General features: G+C 36.2%; 1 protein-coding gene across 1 annotated transcript in view; it reads left to right on the top strand.

The window, feature by feature from the left end:
- The window catches only part of LOC135215334 (mucin-2-like), a 124,511-nt gene that overhangs the window by 52,119 nt on the left and 49,892 nt on the right, over nt 1–22,500 (top strand). The window contains exons 6-10 of the mRNA XM_064249894.1: nt 868–912; nt 5,359–5,403; nt 5,801–5,854; nt 15,131–15,184; nt 22,066–22,119. Coding sequence (XP_064105964.1) covers nt 868–912; nt 5,359–5,403; nt 5,801–5,854; nt 15,131–15,184; nt 22,066–22,119 — 252 coding nt within the window. The remainder of the gene's footprint in view (nt 1–867; nt 913–5,358; nt 5,404–5,800; nt 5,855–15,130; nt 15,185–22,065; nt 22,120–22,500) is intronic.

The raw sequence follows: 22,500 nt of genomic DNA, 5'->3' as shown, positions 1-22,500 counted from the left end.
TCGCATATATTACAATCTTGATGCATTACAAGCAAAATGTAGCTTTCCTTCAACAAATTTGGAAGTGCTTTTTAATATCTCAGTCAAGGCTATGCAGATTATTAGCAATTATAAACTGAACTAAAGTATTCATAGCAAATACGTAGATTCGTTAGTTTTGATGTATGTCTTCTCTTTACTAAAGTCCCTATAGACTATTTTAGAATATCTTAGAAATGAACTAACTCAGCATGAATTACCTCTACCTGTAAGTCACATTATTTCACTCACTAGGTTGTCCATTTGTGAGTGTAAGTTTATATTCAATGGTGAATTTTATCAACAAATATTTGGCATATCAACAGGCAACCCTTTATCACCACTACTCTCAAACTTGTACATGGAATTCTTTGAAAAACACTATTTACCTAATATCATTTATATTCTTGTAAAGTGGTATAGATATGTTGATGGTATTTTAGCTGTTCTGCCTGCTGGTATTGATGTAAATTATTTACTCTCTAAATTAAACAACCAGGTACCATCGGTTAAGTTTACTTTTGAATTAGAAAAAGACAATTGCCTCCCTTTCTTAGATGTTTTGATACATAGAGAACCATTTCAATGTAAATTCAGCATTTATAGGAAACCAACCAACAACTGAACTTATGCTCATTTCTATTCATGCCACCATCTTAACATCAAAATTTAAATTTTTTCTTCTATGTTTTTACAAGCATTGCGTATTGTCAGTGCCCAATATTTGGATCAAGAAATTGAATACATAAGAAAAATTGGGAAAGATTTATGTTATCCTTCACATAGGATAACATGTATAGAAAATATGGAATGTACATTATAAGAGTATTGCTATACTTCAACTTGCAGGTACAACCTCCTAGCCCACCTAGTGGAACTACACAAGGACCTACAGTAAGTTCATAATAATTTTATACAATATACTTTTTGTACTGTCTATATATGAAAAGAGTTGGTTAAATGTTACGGTCCAGGTTATTCATGAATATTTATTTTATTTAGATTAACACAAAATATCGCGTATATTACAATCTTGATGCATTACAAGCAAAATGTAGCTTTCCTTCAACAAATTTGGAAGTGCTTTTTAATATCTCAGTCAAGGCTATGCAGATTATTAGCAATTATGAACTGAACTAAAGTATTCATAGCAAATACGTAGATTCGTTAGTTTTGATGTATGTCTTCTCTTTACTAAAGTCCCTATAGACTATTTTAGAATATCTTAGAAATGAACTAACTCAGCATGAATTACCTCTACCTGTAAGTCACATTATTTCACTCACTAGGTTGTCCATTTGTGAGTGTAAGTTTATATTCAATGGTGAATTTTATCAACAAATATTTGGCATATCAACGGGCAACCCTTTATCACCACTCCTCCTAAACTTGTACATGGAATTCTTTGAAAAACTCTATTTACCTAATATCATTTATATTCTTGTAAAGTGGTATAGATATGTTGATGGTTATTTTAGCTGTTCTGCTGCTTGTATTGATGTAAATTTTATTTACCTTTCTAATTACACCGTACATTTCGGTTAGTAACTGATTCGAAAGAACAATTGCTCCTTTCTATGTGATACATTAGAGACCATTCATGTAATTCAGCCATTTATTATAAGGACACCAAAAATGCCAATTATGTTTCATCTATTCAATGCTCTAACAATTTCAATCATCAATCTATTGTTACAAGCAAAATGCGTTTGTTTTCTTATGTGATACTAGAAATGAACAAAATCATGTTACCATCAGGCTTTAGAAACCAACAACAACTTTGAAACTTATGGCTTTCATCCTATCAAATGGCATCGGTACATCAAGTTTCAATTTTTTCAATTCCTATGTTTTTTACAAGCCATTTGCAGTTTGGTCATGCTCATTTCTATTCATGCCACCATCTTAACATCAAAATTTCAATTTTTCATCTATGTTTTTTCAAGCATTGCGTTGTCAGTGCCCAATATTTGGATCAAGAAATTGGAATAACATAAGAAAAATTGGGGAAAGATTTATGTTATCCTTCACATATGGATAACATGTATAGAAATATTAGGAATGTACATTTATAAGAGTATTTGCTATACTTCCCAACTTGCAGGTACCAACCTCCTAGCCCACCTAGTGGAAACTACACAAGGGACTACAGTAAAGTTTCATAATAACTTTTATACAATATACTTTTTGTGTACTGTCTATATATGAAAGACGTTTGGTTTAAATTTATTACGGTCCCAGGTTATTCATTGAATATTTATTGTTTATTTAGATTAACAACGTAATTCGCATATATTTACCAATCTTGATGCATTACAAGCAAAATGTTAACCTTTTCCTTTCAACCAATTAATTTGGAAGTGCTTTTTAAATATCTCAGTCAAGGCTATGCAGAATTATTAGCAATTATAAACTGAACACTAAATGTATTAATAGCAAATACTCGTGAATTCGTTAGTTTTTGATTGATGTATGTCCTTTTCTCTTTACTAAAGTTCCCTATAGACTATTTTAGAATAATCTTAGTGAAATGAAACTAACCTCAGCATGAATTACCGCTACCTGTAATTCACATTATTTCACTCAACTAGGTTGTCCCATTTGTGAGTGTAAGTTTTAGATTCAATGATGAATTTTGTATCAACAAAGTTTTATTTGGCATATCAACGGGCAACCCTTTATCACCAACTAACTCTCAAACTTGTATATGGAATTCTTTTGAAAACACTTTTTACCTTTAACCTACTTCATTTTATATTTCTTGTAAAGTGGTTATCTGATTGTTGATTGATGGTATTTTAGCTGGCTTCTGCCTGCTGGTGTTATTGATTGTAAATTATTTACTCTCTAACATTAAACAACCCATGGTAACCACCATCGGTTAAGTTTTAACTTTTGAATTAGAAAAAGACAATTGGCCTCCATTTCTTAAGATGTTTTATTGAATACATAGAGAACCGCAATTTCAATGTAAATTCAGCATTTTTATAGGAAACCAACCAACAACTGAACTTATGCCCTCATTTCTATTCATGCCACCATCTTAACATCAAAATTTCAATTTTTTCATCTATGTTTTTACAAGCAGTTGCGTATTGTCAGTGCCCATATTTGGATCAAGAAACATTGAATACATAGAAAAATTGGGAAAGATTTTATGTTATCCTTCCACATAGGATAACATGTAATAGAAAATATGGAATGTACATTATAAGAGTATTGCTATACTTCAAACTTGCAGGTACAACCTCCTAGCCCACCTAGTGGAACTACACAAGGTACCTACAGTAAGTTTCATAATATTTTATACAATATACTTTTTGTACTGTCTATATATGAAAAGAGTTGGTTAAATGTTACGGTCCAGGTTATTCATGAATATTTATTTTACTTAGATTAACACAAAATATCGCGTATATTACAATCTTGATGCATTACAAGCAAAATGTAAGCTTTCTTCAACAAAATTTGGAAGTGCTTTTAATATCTCAGACAATGCTATGCAGATTATTAGCAATTATAAACTGAACTAAAGTATTCATAGCAAATACGTAGATTCGTTAGTTTTGATGTATGTCTTCTCTTTACTAAAGTCCCTATAGACTATTTTAGAATATCTTAGAAATGAACTAACTCAGCATGAATTACCTCTACCTGTAAGTCACATTATTTCACTCACTAGGTTGTCCATTTGTGAGTGTAAGTTTATATTCAATGGTGAATTTTATCAACAAATATTTGGCATATCAACGGGCAACCCTTTATCACCACTCCTCTTAAACTTGTACATGGAATTCTTTGAAAAACACTATTTACCTAATATCATTTATATTCTTGTAAAGTGGTATAGATATGTTGATGGTATTTTAGCTGTTCTGCCTGCTGGTATTGATGTAAATTATTTACTCTCTAAATTAAACAACCAGGTACCATCGGTTAAGTTTACTTTTGAATTAGAAAAAGACAATTGCCTCCCTTTCTTAGATGTTTTGATACTATAGAGAACCATTCAATGTAAATTCAGCATTTATAGGAAACCAACCAACAACTGAACTTATGCTCATTTCTATTCATGCCACATCTTAAATCAAAATTTCAAAATTTCATTTTTTCTTCTATGTTTTTACAAAGCATTGCGTATTGTCAGTTGCCCTAATATTTGGTTATCCAAGAAATTGATACATAAGAAAAACTTGGGAAAGTAGATTTAACTTGTTATCCTTCAGGTAATCCTTCACATAGGATAATATGTATAGAAAATATGGAATGTACAATTATAAGAGTATTGCTATACTTCAACTTGCAGGGTACTCCTCCAGCCAAATCCTAGTGGAAACTACACAAGGACCTACAGTAGTTCATAATAATTTTATACAATATACTTTTTGTACTGTCTATATATGAACAGAGTGGTTTAATATTACGGTCCAGGTTATTCATGAATATTTATTTTATTTAGATTAACACAAAATATCGCATATATTACAATCTTGATGCATTACAAGCAAAATGTAGCTTTCCTTCAACAAATTTGGAAGTGCTTTTTAATATCTCAGTCAAGGCTATGCAGATTATTAGCAATTATAAACTGAACTAAAGTATTCATAGCAAATACGTAGATTCGTTAGTTTTGATGTATGTCTTCTCTTTACTAAAGTCCCTATAGACTATTTTAGAATATCTTAGAAATGAACTAACTCAGCATGAATTACCTCTACCTGTAAGTCACATTATTTCACTCACTAGGTTGTCCATTTGTGAGTGTAAGTTTATATTCAATGGTGAATTTTATCAACAAATATTTGGCATATCAACGGGCAACCCTTTATCACCACTCCTCTTAAACTTGTACATGGAATTCTTTGAAAAACACTATTTACCTAATATCATTTATATTCTTGTAAAGTGGTATAGATATGTTGATGGTATTTTAGCTGTTCTGCCTGCTGGTATTGATGTAAATTATTTACTCTCTAAATTAAACAACCAGGTACCATCGGTTAAGTTTACTTTTGAATTAGAAAAAGACAATTGCCTCCCTTTCTTAGATGTTTTGATACATAGAGAACCATTTCAATGTAAATTCAGCATTTATAGGAAACCAACCAACAACTGAACTTATGCTCATTTCTATTCATGCCCCCATCTTAACATCAAAATTTCAATTTTTTCATCTATGTTTTTACAAGCATTGCGTATTGTCAGTCCCCAATATTTGGATCAAGAAATTGAATACATAAGAAAAATTGGGAAAGATTTATGTTATCCTTCACATAGGATAACATGTATAGAAAATATGGAATGTACATTATAAGAGTATTGCTATACTTCAACTTGCAGGTACAACCTCCTAGCCCACCTAGTGGAACTACACAAGGACCTACAGTAAGTTCATAATAATTTTATACAATATACTTTTTGTACTGTCTATATATGAAAAGAGTTGGTTAAATGTTACGGTCCAGGTTATTCATGAATATTTATTTTATTTAGATTAACACAAAATATCGCGTATATTACAATCTTGATGCATTACAAGCAAAATGTAGCTTTCCTTCAACAAATTTGGAAGTGCTTTTTAATATCTCAGTCAAGGCTATGCAGATTATTAGCAATTATAAACTGAACTAAAGTATTCATAGCAAATACGTAATCATTTTATAGGCAATCTTTAATACACTATCATACATGAAAAGTTATATGAAACATTATACAGGAACTTTTAGAAAGTTGTAGATACCATTTGCTCAGAATTTCACTAGAAATTTTCCTTAACTTGTAGGTTACACCTGTTAGACCAGGACCTTCATCTACACCACCTACACAAGGACCAGGCGTAAGTTCATAATAATTTCATCTAATGCTATACATTTTATTCACCTATGGGGTTGTCTTCCCTGGAGGAATTCAGGGTTCCTGCTTGGATAGGAAGCATCTTGAGAAGTATGCATCAATTACACTTAATGACCAAAGCTCCCATGTTGCGGGATCTCAAGAATGAGTAACCTTAATTTTTATTTCATTGGTCGGATATATATATATATATATATATTATATATATACTTATATATACCATATGATATATATATAAATATATATATATATAAATATCATATATATATATATATTAATATAATATATATATATTCTATATATATATATATAATATATTATATATATATATATATATTAATATATATATATATATATATATATATATATATAGGTATAAAAAAAGTTTGTGAAAATATTTTGGGAATAAAAGAAAAAGTTATTTCAGCAGAAAATTTTCATAAACATTTGCGTTTTAAGGCTTCGTTTGTCAGTGAAGGGAATTTTAAAAGAACTGTTAGCAATAGCACTGCTTTCACACGATGGAGGTTGGTAGTGACAAGTCGGAGAGCCCAGGATGTTGGAGAAGGACGGGTCGTGTAGAAGGAGGATGGAACAATTAGGCTGAAGTGAATAAAATACCTCATAATTACATGTATTTTTTATTTAGATTTTTTTTTTTTTTTTTGAAGAAAAAAGATGCATGCATCATTGAATCCCTTTCCCTCCCTATCAGTGGTATTCATTGGACACAATAAAAAAAAAGTAAGCCCAACTGAATCTCCATTCCATCAAAATTAGGCTTGCTTATTCATTAGACACCTTTCAAAGATTTCTAATATATTTTTAAAAATCTCCCCCTCTCCATCTAAATTATTCATCAAAACCAGTCATTAGCGTAGAACTAGCCATAATTCCTGGTTCAACAATTCCATGGTGAGGCAGCAGGAAAGAGTGCACTAGAATTCAATGATCAAACATGAATGTTGCTCAGCAACATTTACACTACTTACTTGATACGTAAAGCCATATGTTACAGCTCTTAGCTAATCATTTAAATTAGATTTCTTGCGAGAAAAGGAATCATAATTAAAAGACTATCAATCCGCTTGCCTCAGAATCTTCAACCTCCCACACCTAAAACCCCAGCCCCGGCTACCCCGCCCGTAGTATCGATAACGGTTATTTTTAGACAAAAGAAGCCTTAAAATGCATGTTTATAGAACATTTGCTGCACTAAATTACTTTTTCTTTCATTCCTCAAAATATTATCATAAACTCGTGTTACACCCTACATATATATATATATATATATATATATATATATATATATATATATATAATACATATATATATATATATATATATATATATATATATATATATATGAACTAAAAAAATCCTATTCGGTTTATATATATGAAAATATATCACTTCTGAGGTAGGTCGAATTAGATATTAAAAGATTCATAGCGAGAAATATATCTTATATATATATATATATTATATATATATATACTATCTATTATATCTATATATATACAATATATATATATATAGGTTTTTTTTGCCACGAAGGAAAAAATGAAAAGCGAGATACCGAGTACTTTCGGTCCTATTCGGACCCTTTACTGAGTGTGTCTCAGTAAAGGGTCCAAATAGGACCGAAAGTACTCGGCTATCTCGCTTTTTCATTTTTTCCTTCGTGGCAAAAAAAAACTTTATTTATCATAAGCATCACGTTTTATATACTTCGTGATCAAGTTATTCATATATATATATATATATATATATATATATTATATATATATATATACATACATACATATATATCATATATATATATATACATATATATATATATATATATATCTATATATATATTATATCATATACATATATAATATAAGTGATGTTGCCGATCGGTAACTGATTTCTTCTCTGTCCACTGGGCTGTGGTTCGAACCCACAAGAGGACGAAATTATTATCAACTAAAAGATTCCTCTTTGGTTGACATATATGAAATATTAATTCTGAGGTAGAGCAAAATTAGATATTAAGGGACATTTGTAACAATAATAATTTATATGAATCACAGAGATGAGTAATTATATATATATATATATATATATATATATATATATATATATATATATATATATATATGAACTAAAAAATTCCTATTTCGATTTATATATATGAAAAAATATATCAATTCTGAGGTAGAGCGAATTAGATATTAAGGGACATTTGTAACAATGATAATTTATATGAATCACAGTGATGAGATAATTATTCATATATATATATATATATACATTATATACATCTACATATACATATATATATATATATATATATATATATAATATATATATATATAAATATATATATATACATATATATATATATATATATATATATATATATACATATAAATAAACATTACCTGCTTCGAAACGAGAATGATAAGGGAAACTGCGTTTTAGCCTAATTGGTTATATCTACAATAGAAAATCATATCACATTAATGGTTAGCATAACAGGTGCAAAATGCAACACTCACTGCAAGATGAAAGAAGCAATGAGTGGGGTTTTCTGGAAGGGAACTCAATAGAAGCCCACTTTGAAGGGCGCCATAAAGAAAGTGTGTAGTGGGGAAGCCAATATTGCACACAAACTGATGTGGAGGAACCACAAATAACTAACTCCTAATCTGTACTCGAAAACACCAATTATTACTTCTCAGGGATGAGGCTTCTGATTTAGGGATCGAGGAGTTGCACAAAGGGTGGGTGAAATGAACTCAATTCTCTTAATCAACAATTTAACAGTTTATGCTACACTTCACATAAAACTTTTCAACATGAAGCAGCACAAACAAAAATGAAATACAGGCCTCACTATACGTGTATAGCACAATGAAAAAGAAACAAAATAACAGTAATAGGCAAACAGTGACATGGCTGACTAAAACCTTAAAACTTACACTATCATGCTCTGAAGCTTTGTTAGTCAAAAGGGACTTCAGGACAATACTGGATACAAATGTTCCTTACCAGCGGGAAGCTATAGCTGACTCTCCTTGCTGTGACATGCAACACGTAATCCCCCCGTCTCACATATAGCACTCCCAAGACTACAGCTACCATGCATGCCTCTGCAGGATGGATTAATATAATAGGGCAATAAATATTTTTCTATCCTCAAAATACAATAGCACAAGCACCCTGTTCTTTTGCGGAAGCTGTCCTAGTTAACCGTAAATACAACAAAATACAAAAAAGAGAATACATAATAATTAATACAACCCTCCCAGCATTAATGAAATACGACAAATCATAGAATTATACATAATTATAGCTTATAGCCGTCGTGCCACACAGGTGCCCTCTTGCATCTCTGTTGTCGAGGATCTGGAAATGATTCTGATTCCCAGGAATCGCAGTACGCAGGTAATGGCGATGCTGGTGCCACTGAGGCACGAAGGTGGCGCCTGTTGCTTACTGATACCCAACCACATCCATCCAACCGTACGTGGTACTGATGCTACCCAAATCATATTACTTCTATTACCACACCCAAGCGATCCCAAAGTTTGGATGTGGGGTCCTGAATGCAGACATTTTGTCCCACTTGGAGGGGTTTCAGAGTCCACGAGTTTCTTTCTGTTTTCCCGAGACTTCTCATTCTCTTTGGCCATTTTCAATTCTCTAGACCTAAGAGATTTCTTCCAATACTTATTTACTCAGTAATACTGGTGGGCAATGGGCACCGAGTCCCTCAGGACCCAACTGAGCTAGCAACACTTATTCTCCATGCAACGGCGTATTGTGATACTGCAAGAAGGCTCTGGCAACCTGATCCGTATCCAGACTACCCCCAGTCCCTAAGTGGTCACTGATGGTGCGTTTTGCTACCTTGACAACTGCCTCTGCGTGCCCATTTGATTGGGAATATAAAGCTGTTGATATCCTGGTGACACTCCCCATCTCCTTAGAAAATTCCTCATCTCCTCACTCGACAAATTGGATCCTCCGTCGGTAGCCAACTCCTCTGGGGCACCCCATCTGATAAAATACCCTCTAAATTTCTTGATGAGACGTCCTAATGTGGTACCATTAGGCAGATGCGCCACCTCTACCTGGAAGAGGTCCACCACAACCTGTTGAAAGGGATACTCTGGTGGGGATGTCATGATCAAACGTTCTCACTGCTGAGATGAGGTGTGCATCTCACATACTTGACACATTGCCCTTTGATGCTCTAAGTCACCTGTTATACCCAGCCAATACACTGACTGACAGGCCCTTCTTAACATAGAGTCGAGACTTTGATGCCCGCTATGCATGTTAGCCGCTACCTGCTGCCGTAATCTTCCTGGGATGACCAAATGTACACATCCTTGGTCATAGGTATATGTAATCAGTTCACATAATACCGCTAACCGTTCTCGCACACCAAAGAAAGGTTTTAAACACTGAAGTTTTTGACTCTTACTCAGAGGCCAGTCACTGTTGTAAACTCTCCTCAGTAGTAACTGGTACACCGGGTCATCTCGAGCAGCACACTGAGGACAGTCTCTTCATCCATTATGGCAACATCGTCCACCTCAAGCACTACTGCCAAGGACGTTACTATGGTAACTGTGAGGTCTTCTAGCTTGACACAGAGGGATGGGTAGCAGGAGAGTGTGTCAGCCACACAGTTTCTTTTTCCAGCCTCGACTGCAGCATACCCTGATTCTGTAGCGGTGAGATGTCTGCTGCCACATAACACCAAACGCCATCCCCCTTGGCAACAGGAAGGGGTGTCCACAGTAACACAGTTGCAATACTGTTGCATTACCACAAATCCAAAACCCTCTCTACACCAGTCTGTCACTGCAGCCGTCTACCATGATTTGTCATGGTAAATCAAGCCTTCCTTGGCTAAATGACATATAGTACTCTTTGCCTTCTCGAATTCTCGTTGCAGCTGATCATCCCAATAAACGTTTTTCTTTGATGGCTTCTTAAGCAGATCCCTGAACAGAGGTGATACCTTGGCTGACGTCTCTCTCTAACTGTTTCTTCACCTCATTCTCCCAATGTTTGGGAATAGGCAATGATGTATGAAATGCCACAGGCTTAGCATTTGGCACAACATAAATATGGTGCTAACGACCTTCCATCACCAGAAGGGGGTACTGGCTTGTGTGAAACGTGGTGGCCAAAAAACATTGCAAGAGCCATTCCTGCAATCGGTCGACATTCATCTCAACCAAGGGGAAAGGTGGGTTCATCTTGTTTGTGGGTTGGGCAAAGACCGTTGGGATACTGCCTGGCTGGGCCAATAAGGCTGACAGATTATCCATCAGGGGACCCACCCAATTTCACTGCTCTCGCAGACATTAGACACCTTAGCATAAGGGAAATCTCTTGGCATTAAACATAGTTCTTTACATAAATCTAAAGATAAGAAAACACATGATAAGGATTCAACAAATTAAACCATTTGCTCACACTTCACAAAACCTATTTTAATGCAACACAAAATCCCTCCCCATACTGGTACTGCCTTCCCCACAATGTCCACCAACTTCACCTTCGGTTTTTGCAACTGACCCTTGCTCAACCTAATAAACTAAGATGCTGAGTGCCAACCACATGCACTTCTACCCCATTATTGGCCACTGCCATTGCCTGACACCATTTCCCATTGCTTAGGATGAGAATACCTATCTTCACCTTATGCAGGTTACTAGAACCAGTATATGACACTCTAACAGTCGCCAAAGAATTTTTACCTCCCTGACTTTTCTTCTTTCCTTTCAGGCAACACCTGGCCATATGCCCTTTACCACCACAATTAAAGCACTCAACATCCCTTGCCGCACAGGCTTGGCATCCCTACCCATGATAACTGTTGCAACTACTAAACTTAGACCTATCATTTGATGGGCCCCTCCACTGCTTACCTATACCTGCAGCCCTGACCTCTGCCACAGGTGGCTCTTCTTCGTTAGGCAGTTCGACTGCCACCACAAAAACATTGGGTTTAACCCCCAATGAGTCACAAGTTGCCGTCTCGAATGCAAAGCATTTTGTTTTCAAATCCTCCAATGACATAAACTCATTTGCTGACTGATACAACTCTCTTTTCAGCATAGGGTTATGTAGGCCAACCATTATCTTCCTAACAAGGGTGTACTCTGCTAAATTACTAGAACACAACGAGCACTTAAATCTGCAATCAATTGCCTGTTGAAGAAACTTATTAAAGTAAACTTTAATGGGTTCCTCTGCTGACTGATGGCTACTAAAGAACGTGTCCCATAGCACAGCCTGGTTAGACGATGACGTCACTAGCTCCTGTATTGTGTCCAGCATCCCCGAGGGCGTCATCGCAAATATTTCATCTGATGACACCTTTCCGTCTAAAGCACTCTGCAATTCAGCCTCACACCAGAGACGCAGGTGCATGACGGCTTCCATTTCCACCCATTTGTTCAGATGAATCCAACACTCTACCAACCTCATCTAGCTTCAAAATGCAGACAGGGACACTTCTAACTTGCAATTCTTGGGCCCCATTGCTGACACAGTGGACTGCAGAGGTACAGAAGTATTCCCTTGAAGTGCTGATAACTGACGTGTCATTGCATCAATCCCTGCTTGTTGAGACTGCAATGCATGTGAGACCCTGCCAGCTCCTACTGCTGGGGCAGCCAGCAAGATTGCGGACATTGCAGGCATGGCTTTTCGCACATGCCAACTCATCTTGATTAAATCTTTAGTTCTTAATTGTCGCTGCATCATGTGAGGGGTAGAGAGAGAGAGCAAACTTTTGAAGCTTTATCAGTCCAAACAGAGATCAGGACAATACTGGATACGAGTCATCCTTTCCAATGGGAAGCTGCAACTGACTTTCCTTGCTGTGCCGTGCAAAGCACACTTCCCCCCGTCTCACATACTGTACTACCAAGAATACCGCTAGCCCATACAATTAATAATTTAACAGTTTACTTTACACTTCACATAAATGCTTTGCCACATGAAGAAGTACAAATAAAAATGAAATACAGTTCTCACTATACTTGCATAGCACAATGAAAAAGAATCAAAGTAATAATGATAGGCTAATAGTGACGTGACTGACTAAAACCTTAAAACTGACTGAAACTTTACCATCGTCAGGAGAGTTGTTCTTCATGCTTCATGGAGGCCAGCAATGGTGGGGGCAGGCATTTGCTTGATGTCAGTACTAGTATAAACACGCTCATCCCCCATAGCATTTTACCAACAACAATTGCATAAATAACCTTTGAAAATGTGCCTGTAGCGCTCTTGTAACGGTTTGAACGAAGGATACTTTATAAGCAATTAATGCAAATATACAAGATATGGACTTATACCATCAAGTTTTCTCCCTTCTTAAGGTACGCTGTATAAAAGGCACATGGTGTAATATGTTTGGTGAATGGTAACACTGTACACCAAGCCAATGTTGTTTGTAATTCCATCTCACAAAGTCGACATGATGAATTTCAATGCATAACATTTTTACATCATATTTAGCTAAGAAATATATATATATATATATATATATATATATATATATATATATATATATATATATATATATATATATATACAGAGATAGAGAGAGAGAGAGAGAGAGAGAGAGAGAGAGAAGAGAGAGAGAGAGGTATGTTGTATGGCTTTTTTTTTTTTTTATTTATGGACACTGATAAGGCGAATTAAACAATTGGCATTACGTTTTTATTCCTAACCTTTATTAGCATCATGTGCGTCAAATGCATGGGGGACATATCCCTCCAATTTTTATTCAGGAGGGAACAACATAACAATTTCCTGAGGCTATTATAAGTATTATAAACTATTTACTCAACACAAACAAGTATAAAATATAATAATCATAGAAAAATAGTTATGTATTTTTTCATTAGGTTCATGGTCAGATTAAATATTTATTTAAAGCTTTGACTGACATATCCCATTGTTTACAAATGAAGGCGGCAAATGTCAACCTTTGCAGCAACTACCTGTGCTTTTATTATTATTCTTCCTTCATCTAAGTCTTTGATTTTCTTATTAGACACTATTTTTCTAATATTAGGTTTTAACGTGAAAACTAGCAAAATGGTACACCTGAAAATAGAATAGTTCAGTTTGGAAGCTTCACTATCGCTAGGCTACAGGACATAACCGATACACTACAGAACAAGCTTCTTCCAATATGTGAATTTTGAACCTCTTCAAGGTTCAGAAGTCACAGTTAATGGAATGCTTGCTGCTGTCAAAGTATCTGCAGTGAATCTCAAATCCCTTCATACAGGCAACAAGTTTAAGGAAAATTTTTAAGATGCACAAGGGAAAATTGAGGAGTGTGAACTAGAACCAATGACTCTCCCTCACTAGCGCTAGATTCCAAAGAGGTTTCATGACGGTTATCATGAATATAATCCCAGTTGCGTGAGGAGTTATTGACAATACCTAACAGTATTTAAATGAGTATTTTACTTCATTTGTTCAATGGAACATCTGTAGAGGACTACCGAAAGGCATTTGGAAATATGGTGCTGGAAGTTCAAAGAATGTTCCAACAGTTGAACGCTTGCTGAGACTTCTTTTGGTCTCTCCAGCAAGTTCAGGTGCATGAAAACTTAGATGCGTTCCACCATAACACAGAAACGGCTGAACCATTTTATGTTCTGTCATGTTCACAGAGGACGTCTTGCTGCTGCACTTGACCCTCAAGACATAACTAATACATTTATAGATACCTTTTAGCAAAATTTCAATACAAATCAATTTTCTTCAACATGCAGTTACAACCTCCTGCCCCACCTAGTGGGACTCCACAAGGACCTGTAGTAAGTTCATAATAAATTTATACAATATACTTTTTATACCGTTTATGTATGGAAAAAAAGTTCGTTAAATGTTACGGTCCAGGTTATTCATGAGTAGTTATTTTATTTAGATTAACATAAAATATCACGTATATTACAATCTTGATGCATTACAAGCAAAATGTAGCTTTCCTACAACAAATATGGAAGTGCTTTTTAATATCCCAGTCAAGGTTATGCAGATGATTAGCAATTATAAACTGAACTAAAGTATTCATAGCAAATACATCATTATTTTGTAAGTAATTCTAAATACATTATCATACATGAAAAGTTAAATGAAACCGTTTACTGGAACTTTTAGAAAATTTTAGATATCATTTGCTCTGAATTTCACTAAAATTTTTTTCCTTAACTTGTAGGTGCCACCTGTTGGACCAGGACCTGCACCTACACCACCTTCACAAGCACCAGGCGTAAGTTCATAATAATTAATTTTCGTGTAATGCTATACGTTTTATCAACCTATAGTGTTATTTTCCCTGGAGGAAGTCATGGTTCCTACTTAGATAGGAAGTATCTTGAGGAGCATGCATTAATTATACTTGGTAACCAAATCTCCCATGATGGGGGATCTCTAGACTGAGTAACCTTAATTGCTATTTCATTGGTCATATATATATATATATATATATATATATATATATATATATATATATATATATATATATATATATATATAGGGTGTAACACCAGTTTGTGCAAATATTTTGGGGAATGAAAGGAAAGGTAATTTCGAGCAGAAAATTATCATAAACATATGCATTTTAAGGCTTAGTTTGTCAGTGAAGGGAATTTTAAAAGAACTGTTAGCAATAGCAATGCTTTCACACGATGGAGGTTGGTAGTGAGAAGTCGGAGAGCCCAGGATGTTGGAAAAGGTTGGGTATATAGAAGGAGGATGTAGCAATTAGGCTGATGTGAATAAAATACTTCCTAATCGAATGTATTATTTAAATTTTCAAGAAAACAAAATGCATGAATCATTGAATCCCTTTCCCTCCCTATCAGTGGTATTCATTGGACACCAATAAAAAAAAGTAAGCCTAACTGAATCTCCATTCCATCAAAATTAGCGTATAACTAGCCATAATTCCTGGTTCAACAATTCCATGATGAGGCAGCAGGAAGGAGTGCAATAGAATTAGATGATCGCACATGAATGTTGCTCAGCAACATTTACACTACTTACTTGATATGTAAAGCTATATGTTACTTCTTCTTCCTAGCTTAAACCCATTTTTATATGGGGTCGCCATTACGAATGAGTCGTCTCCATCGATTTCTGTCTTGTGCCTCGTTCTCATTTATACCTTTCAATTCCATATCTTCCCTTACACAATCACGCCATCTCTTTCTTGGTCTTCCCTTCTTCCTTCTACCCTGCACTTCATTCCATCGTATGTCTTCCAACATGACGTTCCTCCCTTCGTAACAGGTGTCCATACCATCGAAGCCTTCCTTCCTGTATTTTCTTCGATATTTCAGCTACCTTTGTTGATCCTCTTATATACTCATTTCTAATCCTATCTTCCCTTGTTACTCCCGACATCCATCTCAACATTCTCATTTCTGCTACATCCATCTTCTTCTCCTCTGTTTTCCTCATACTTGCCGTTTCTGTTCCATATAACATTGCTGGTCTGACCAACCGTCTATGGAACTTTCCTTTCAATTTCAGAGGGACCTTCTTGTCACAGAGGACCCCCTGATGCAGACCTCCAGTTATTCCATCCTGCCTGAATTCGGTGTCTCACCTCTTGGTCCATGCTTCCACTATCCTCCAATACGGACCCTAAGTACTTGAACTTCTGTACTTTCTTTATTTCTTCCCCACCCAATCTTATGCTACTTCCACCGTCCTCAGTAATACTAGAACACATATATTCCGGATTTTTTGATCTGCTTATTCTCATTCCTCTCCTCAAGTGCTGCTCTCCACCTCTCCAACCTCCCCTCCAACTCCTCCTTCCCCTCTGAACACAACACAATGTCATCCGCGTATAATATGCACCATGGCACTGCTTCTCTAACATCCCTGGTCATTACATCCATCACGATGTTGAAGATGAATGGGCTAAGTGCTGACCCCTGGTGTAATCCAACTCCTATCTCAAATCCATCCGTCTCACCAACACTACTCCTCACTCTAGTATACACATTCCTGTACATCTCCTGAATAATTCTGACATACTTTTCCGGCACCATCTTCTCCCTCAAACATCTCCATATTTCTTGCCTTGGCACTCTGTCATAGGCCTTTTCAAGGTCTATGAATACCAGATGCAGGTCTCGTTGTTTTTCTCTGAATTTCTCCATTAGCTGCCTTATGCAAAATATTCCATCCGTTGTGCCGCTTCCCTTCATAAATCCTAACTGTTCCTTCCCTATTCTAACTTCCTCTCTCAGCCTGCTATCTATGATTCTTTCCAAAATCTTCAACGTGTGAGACATTAGTTTTATACCTCTATAATTACTGCCATTCCTGGACGTCACCTTTACCTTTAAATATAGGTATCAATATGCTTTCCCGCCATTCTTCTGGTATCTTTTCCTGTTCGAATATTTTTACCATCAGATCATACAAGATGTCTACCCCTTCCTCTCCTAAGGCTTTCCAAACTTCGACTGGGATTAAGTCAGGTCCTGTTGCCTTCCCATTTCTCATTCTTTTAAGGCTCGTATCACTTCATCCCTAGATATCCCCATTACCATTCCCATGTTTACTTGTCCATCCTCTCTTACAAGTCTTTCATTTTCTTCATTTAGCAGTTGTTCGAAATACTCTTTCCATCTTTTCAGGATGTCTTCTTCCTTTTTTACGACCGTACCATTCCTATCTTTCATTTGCTTAATATGGGTGATGTCCTTTGTTCTTTTATTTCTTACTTTTGACAGTTTGAGCATCTTACTCAACCCTTCCTTGGTTTCCAGTTCATTATAAACCTCTTCATATGCCCTTGCTTAGCTTGAGCTACCACCCTTTTTACTTCTTTATTTCTTTCTCTTAATCTTTCTCTGTCCTCCTGCAGCTGTGACTCTTCAAATCTCTTCTTTGCCTCCCTTTTACCTTTCACCACTTCCCCCACCCCTCTTCTTCCCACCACCAGCTCTCCTTTTCCTCCCATACTATTCCAGATGTTTCCCCTAGTATCTCCTTTCCATGTCTTCTAATCACTGATGCATTCTGCCTCCACCATTCTCCCACATCTTCAATTCCCAGATCAACCTCTCCAGCACTCTTCTCCTGAACTCTCTCTTCTTATCATTATCCCTCCCTAACAATTTATACCACTTGATTTTCTTTACCCCATTCTTTTTCGTTTTCTTTTCTCTTTTCATCTTTAAATCCATACAAAGGAGCCTATGTTGGGGGGCCACGTGGTCACCTGGGATAACTTACAATTCCTAACTTCCACCAGCCTTGATCTATTGTAAAGGAGGTAATCTATTTGTGTGCATCTACCGCCACTCCTGTATGTTATCAAGTGCTCCCTCTTCTTTTTGAAGAATGTGTTCACTATTGCCATATCAAAGGACACAGCAAAGTCTACTATACTCTCTCCTTCTGGGTTTCTCTCCCCAACCCAATCCATGTCCTCCATGCACACGTTCAATTACATCCTTTTCATTTCCGACATGTCCATTAAAGTCTGCCCCCACTACAGTCCTCTCCTGCTCTTCCAGTTCTTGCGTTACCTCACTCATTTCGTTCCAAAAACGGCTCTTTTCTTCCTCTGTGCAGCCCACTTGTGGAGCATAAGCGCTAATGATGTTCATTGTTTCCCCTCCATAACATATCTTCACTCTCATAATGCGGTCATTCTTTCTACTCACTTCCGTCACTGCATTCTTCATTTCCCCCGACAACACTACTCCAACGCCATTCCTACCCTGCTCATTTGCTCCACTATAGATTAACTTGTAGCCATCCCCCACCAGTTCTTTAGCTTTATTACCCTTCCATCGAGTTTCCTGCACACACAAAATATCCACTCTCTTTATCCTCATTAACTCTGCCACCTCTCTTCCTCTTCCTGTCATAGACCCAATATTGAGCTGGCCTATTCTGATCACATTTAGAGCTCGCTTCTTTAGCTGCACCCGCTCATGATGCAGTAGCCCTCGCCTTGTCACAGAGTTAGGGCGATGTGTCTGTGCGCGTCGTTTACGGAGTACGCCCTAGCCCTATTCTCATCAATATCACGACTCATTCCATTGGTTTTGGCGTGGGTTTTTACAGTCGGATGCCCTTCCTGACACCAACCCTCCCTATTTATCCGGGCTTGGGACCGGCACCCATTGAGGCTGGCTTGCCCCCACAGGAGGCTAGATTTATGTTACTGCTCTAAGCTAATCGTTTAAATTAGATTACTTGCAAGAAAAGTAATTATAATTAAAAATCTATCAATCTGCTTGCTTCAGAAACTTCAACCTCTCCATCCACAACCCCAGCCCCAGCTACACCGATAATTTCTAAAAATAACAGTTATTTTTAGAGAGACGAAGCCTTAAAATGCGTTTTTATATAATTTTATTTTCTGCTCAAAATTACTTATTCTTTCATTCCTCAAAATATTAGCATAAACTCGTTTTACACATGCATATACTATATGTATAGTTATATAATATATATATATATATATATATATATATATATATATATATATATATACCTACTTCAAAACGAGAAGGATAAGGAAAACTGTGCGTTTTAGCCTAACTAGTTATATTTACAATAGAAAATCATATCACAATAATGGTTAGCGTAACTGGTGCAAAATGCAACAGTCCCTCACTACAAGATGAAAGAAGCAATGAGTGGGGTTTTCTTTAAAGAAACTGACTAGAAGCCCACTTTGAAGAGCACCGTAAAGATAGTGTGTAGTAGAGAAGCCAATAATGCACACAAGCTGATGTACAGAAACCACAGACAACTATCTCCTAATCTGTAATCAAAGACACCTATTATTACTTCTCAGGAATGAGGCGTCTGATTTCGGAATCGAGGAGTTGCACACAGGGTGCCTGAAAATGAACTCAATTCTCTTGAATAACAATTTGACAGTTTATGTTACACGTCACACAAATACATTCCAACATGAAGCAACAAAAATAAATAGAACAATGAAAAATAAACAAAATAACAGTAATGGGCAAACAGTGACGTGACTGACTGAAACCTAAATCTGACATTACCATCCTCTGAAGCTTTGTTAGTCCAAACAGAGTTCAGGACAACACTAAAAACAAATGATCCTTACCAGCGGGAAGCTGCAACTGACTCTCCTTGCTGTACCATGCAAGGCACACTCCCCCAGTCTCACATATTGTACTCCCAAGAATACGGCTACCTACATGCCTCTGCAAGATGGATTAATATAATAGAACAACAAATATTTTTCTATCTTCAAAATACAATTGTGCAAGCACCCTGTTCTTTTGCAGGAGCTGTCCTAGCTAACCGTGGATACAACAAAATACAAAAAAGAGAAAATAACATAATAAATAATACAACCCTCTCAGCATCAATGAAATACAACAAATTACAGAATTCAACATAATTATATCTTATAATCGTCGTACCACACAGGTGCCCTCCTGCATCTCTGTTGTCGAGGTTCCGGAAAAGATTCTGGTTCACAGGAATCACAATATGCAGGTACTGGCGACGCTGGTGCCACTGAGGCGCGAAGTTGGTGCCTGTTTTGTACTGACACCCGACCACTTCCATCCAACCTGTACGCGGTACTGATGGTACCCAGTTCCAACGGCTTTTATCACCACACTTGAGCGATCCCAAAGTTTGGGTGTGGGGTCCTGAATACAGACATTTTGTCACACTTGGATGGGTTTCAGAGTCCACGAGTTTCTTTCTGTTTTTGCCGAGACTTTCTCATTCTTTTCGGCCATTTTCAATTCTCTAGACCTAAGAGATGGACACCGAGTCCCTCAGTCATCAACCAGTAGCCAACTGAGCTGGCGACACTTTTTCTCCATGCAACGGTGTATTGTGATACTGCAAGAAGGCTCTGGCAACCTGTTTCATATCCAGACTAACCCCAGTCCCTAAGTGGTCACTGATGGCGCGTTTTGCTACCTAGACAACTGCCTCTGTGTGCCCATTTGATTGGGAATGTAAAGCTGATGATATCCTGGATGATGCACCCCCATCTCCTTAGGAAATTCCTCATCTCCTCACTTGACAAATTGGTTCCACAGTCGGTAGCATGCTTCTCTGGGGCACCCCATCGATAAAATACCCTCTGAATTTCTTGATGAGATGTCATGACTTGGCACCATTAGGCAGATCCACCACCTCTACCCAACCAACCTATCAGCAAAAGCCAAGTACGTGCATGCGTAGACCTGGAAGAGGTCCACCACAACCTGTTGAAAGGGATACTCTGGTGGGGGTGTCATGATCAAACGTTCTCGCTACTGCGATGAGGTGTGCGTCTCACATACTTGACACTTTGCCCTTTGATGCTCTAAGTTACCTGTTATGCCCAACTATTACACCAACTGACTGGCCCTTCTTAACGTAGAGTTGAGACCTTGATGCCTGCTGTGCATGTTAGCCACTACCTGCTGCAGTAATCTTCCTGGGATGACCAAACGTACACGTCCTTGGTCATAGGTATATGTAATCAGTTCACCTGATACCGCTAACCACTCTCGCACACCAAAGAAAGGTTTTAAGCACACAGAAACGGCTTAACCATTTTATGTTCTGTCATGTTCACAGAGGACGTCTTGCTGCTGCACTTGACCCTCAAGACATAACTAATACATTTATAGATACCTTTTAGCAAAATTTCAATACAAATAAATTTTCTTCAACATGCAGTTACAACCTCCTACCCCACCTAGTGGGACTCCACAAGGACCTGTAGTAAGTTCATAATAAATTTATACAATATACTTTTTATACCGTTTATGTATGGAAAAAAAAGTTCATAAAATGTTACAGTCCAGCTTATTCATGAATAGTTATTTTAGTGAGATTAACAAAAAATATCATAGAAATTACAATCATGATGCATTACAAGCATAATGTAGTTTTCACACAACAAATATGGAAGTGCTTTTTAATATCTCAGTCAAGGTTATGCAGATGTTTAGCAATTATAAACTGAACTAAAGTATTCATAGCAAATACATAATTATTTTGTAAGTAATTTTAAATACATTATCATACATGAAAAGTTAAATGAAACATTTTACTGGAACTTTTAGAAAATTGTAGATATCATTTGCTCTGAATTCCACTAAAAAATTTTTCCTTAACTTGTAGGTGCCACCTGTTGGACCAGGACCTGCACCTACACCACCTTCACAAGGACCAGGCGTAAGTTCATAATAATTAATTATCGTGTAATGCTATACGTTTTATCGACCTATGAAGTTATCTTCCCTGGAGGAAGTCATGGTTCCTACTTAGATAAGAAGTATCTTGAGGAGCATGCATTAATTACACTTGTTAACTAAACCTCCCATGATGGGGATCTCAAGACTGAGTACCTTAATTGCTATTTCATATATATATATATATATATATATATAATATATATATATATATATATATATATATATCTATATATATATATAATACATATATATACACACATATATATAATACATATATATTACACACATATATATATATAAATATGTGTGTGTATGTATATATATATATAAATATATATATATATACATATATATATATATA

Source organism: Macrobrachium nipponense, chromosome 5 (assembly GCF_015104395.2).
Source record: "Macrobrachium nipponense isolate FS-2020 chromosome 5, ASM1510439v2, whole genome shotgun sequence".
Taxonomy (NCBI): domain Eukaryota; kingdom Metazoa; phylum Arthropoda; class Malacostraca; order Decapoda; family Palaemonidae; genus Macrobrachium; species Macrobrachium nipponense.
This window is presented reverse-complemented; position numbering and strand designations above follow the sequence as displayed.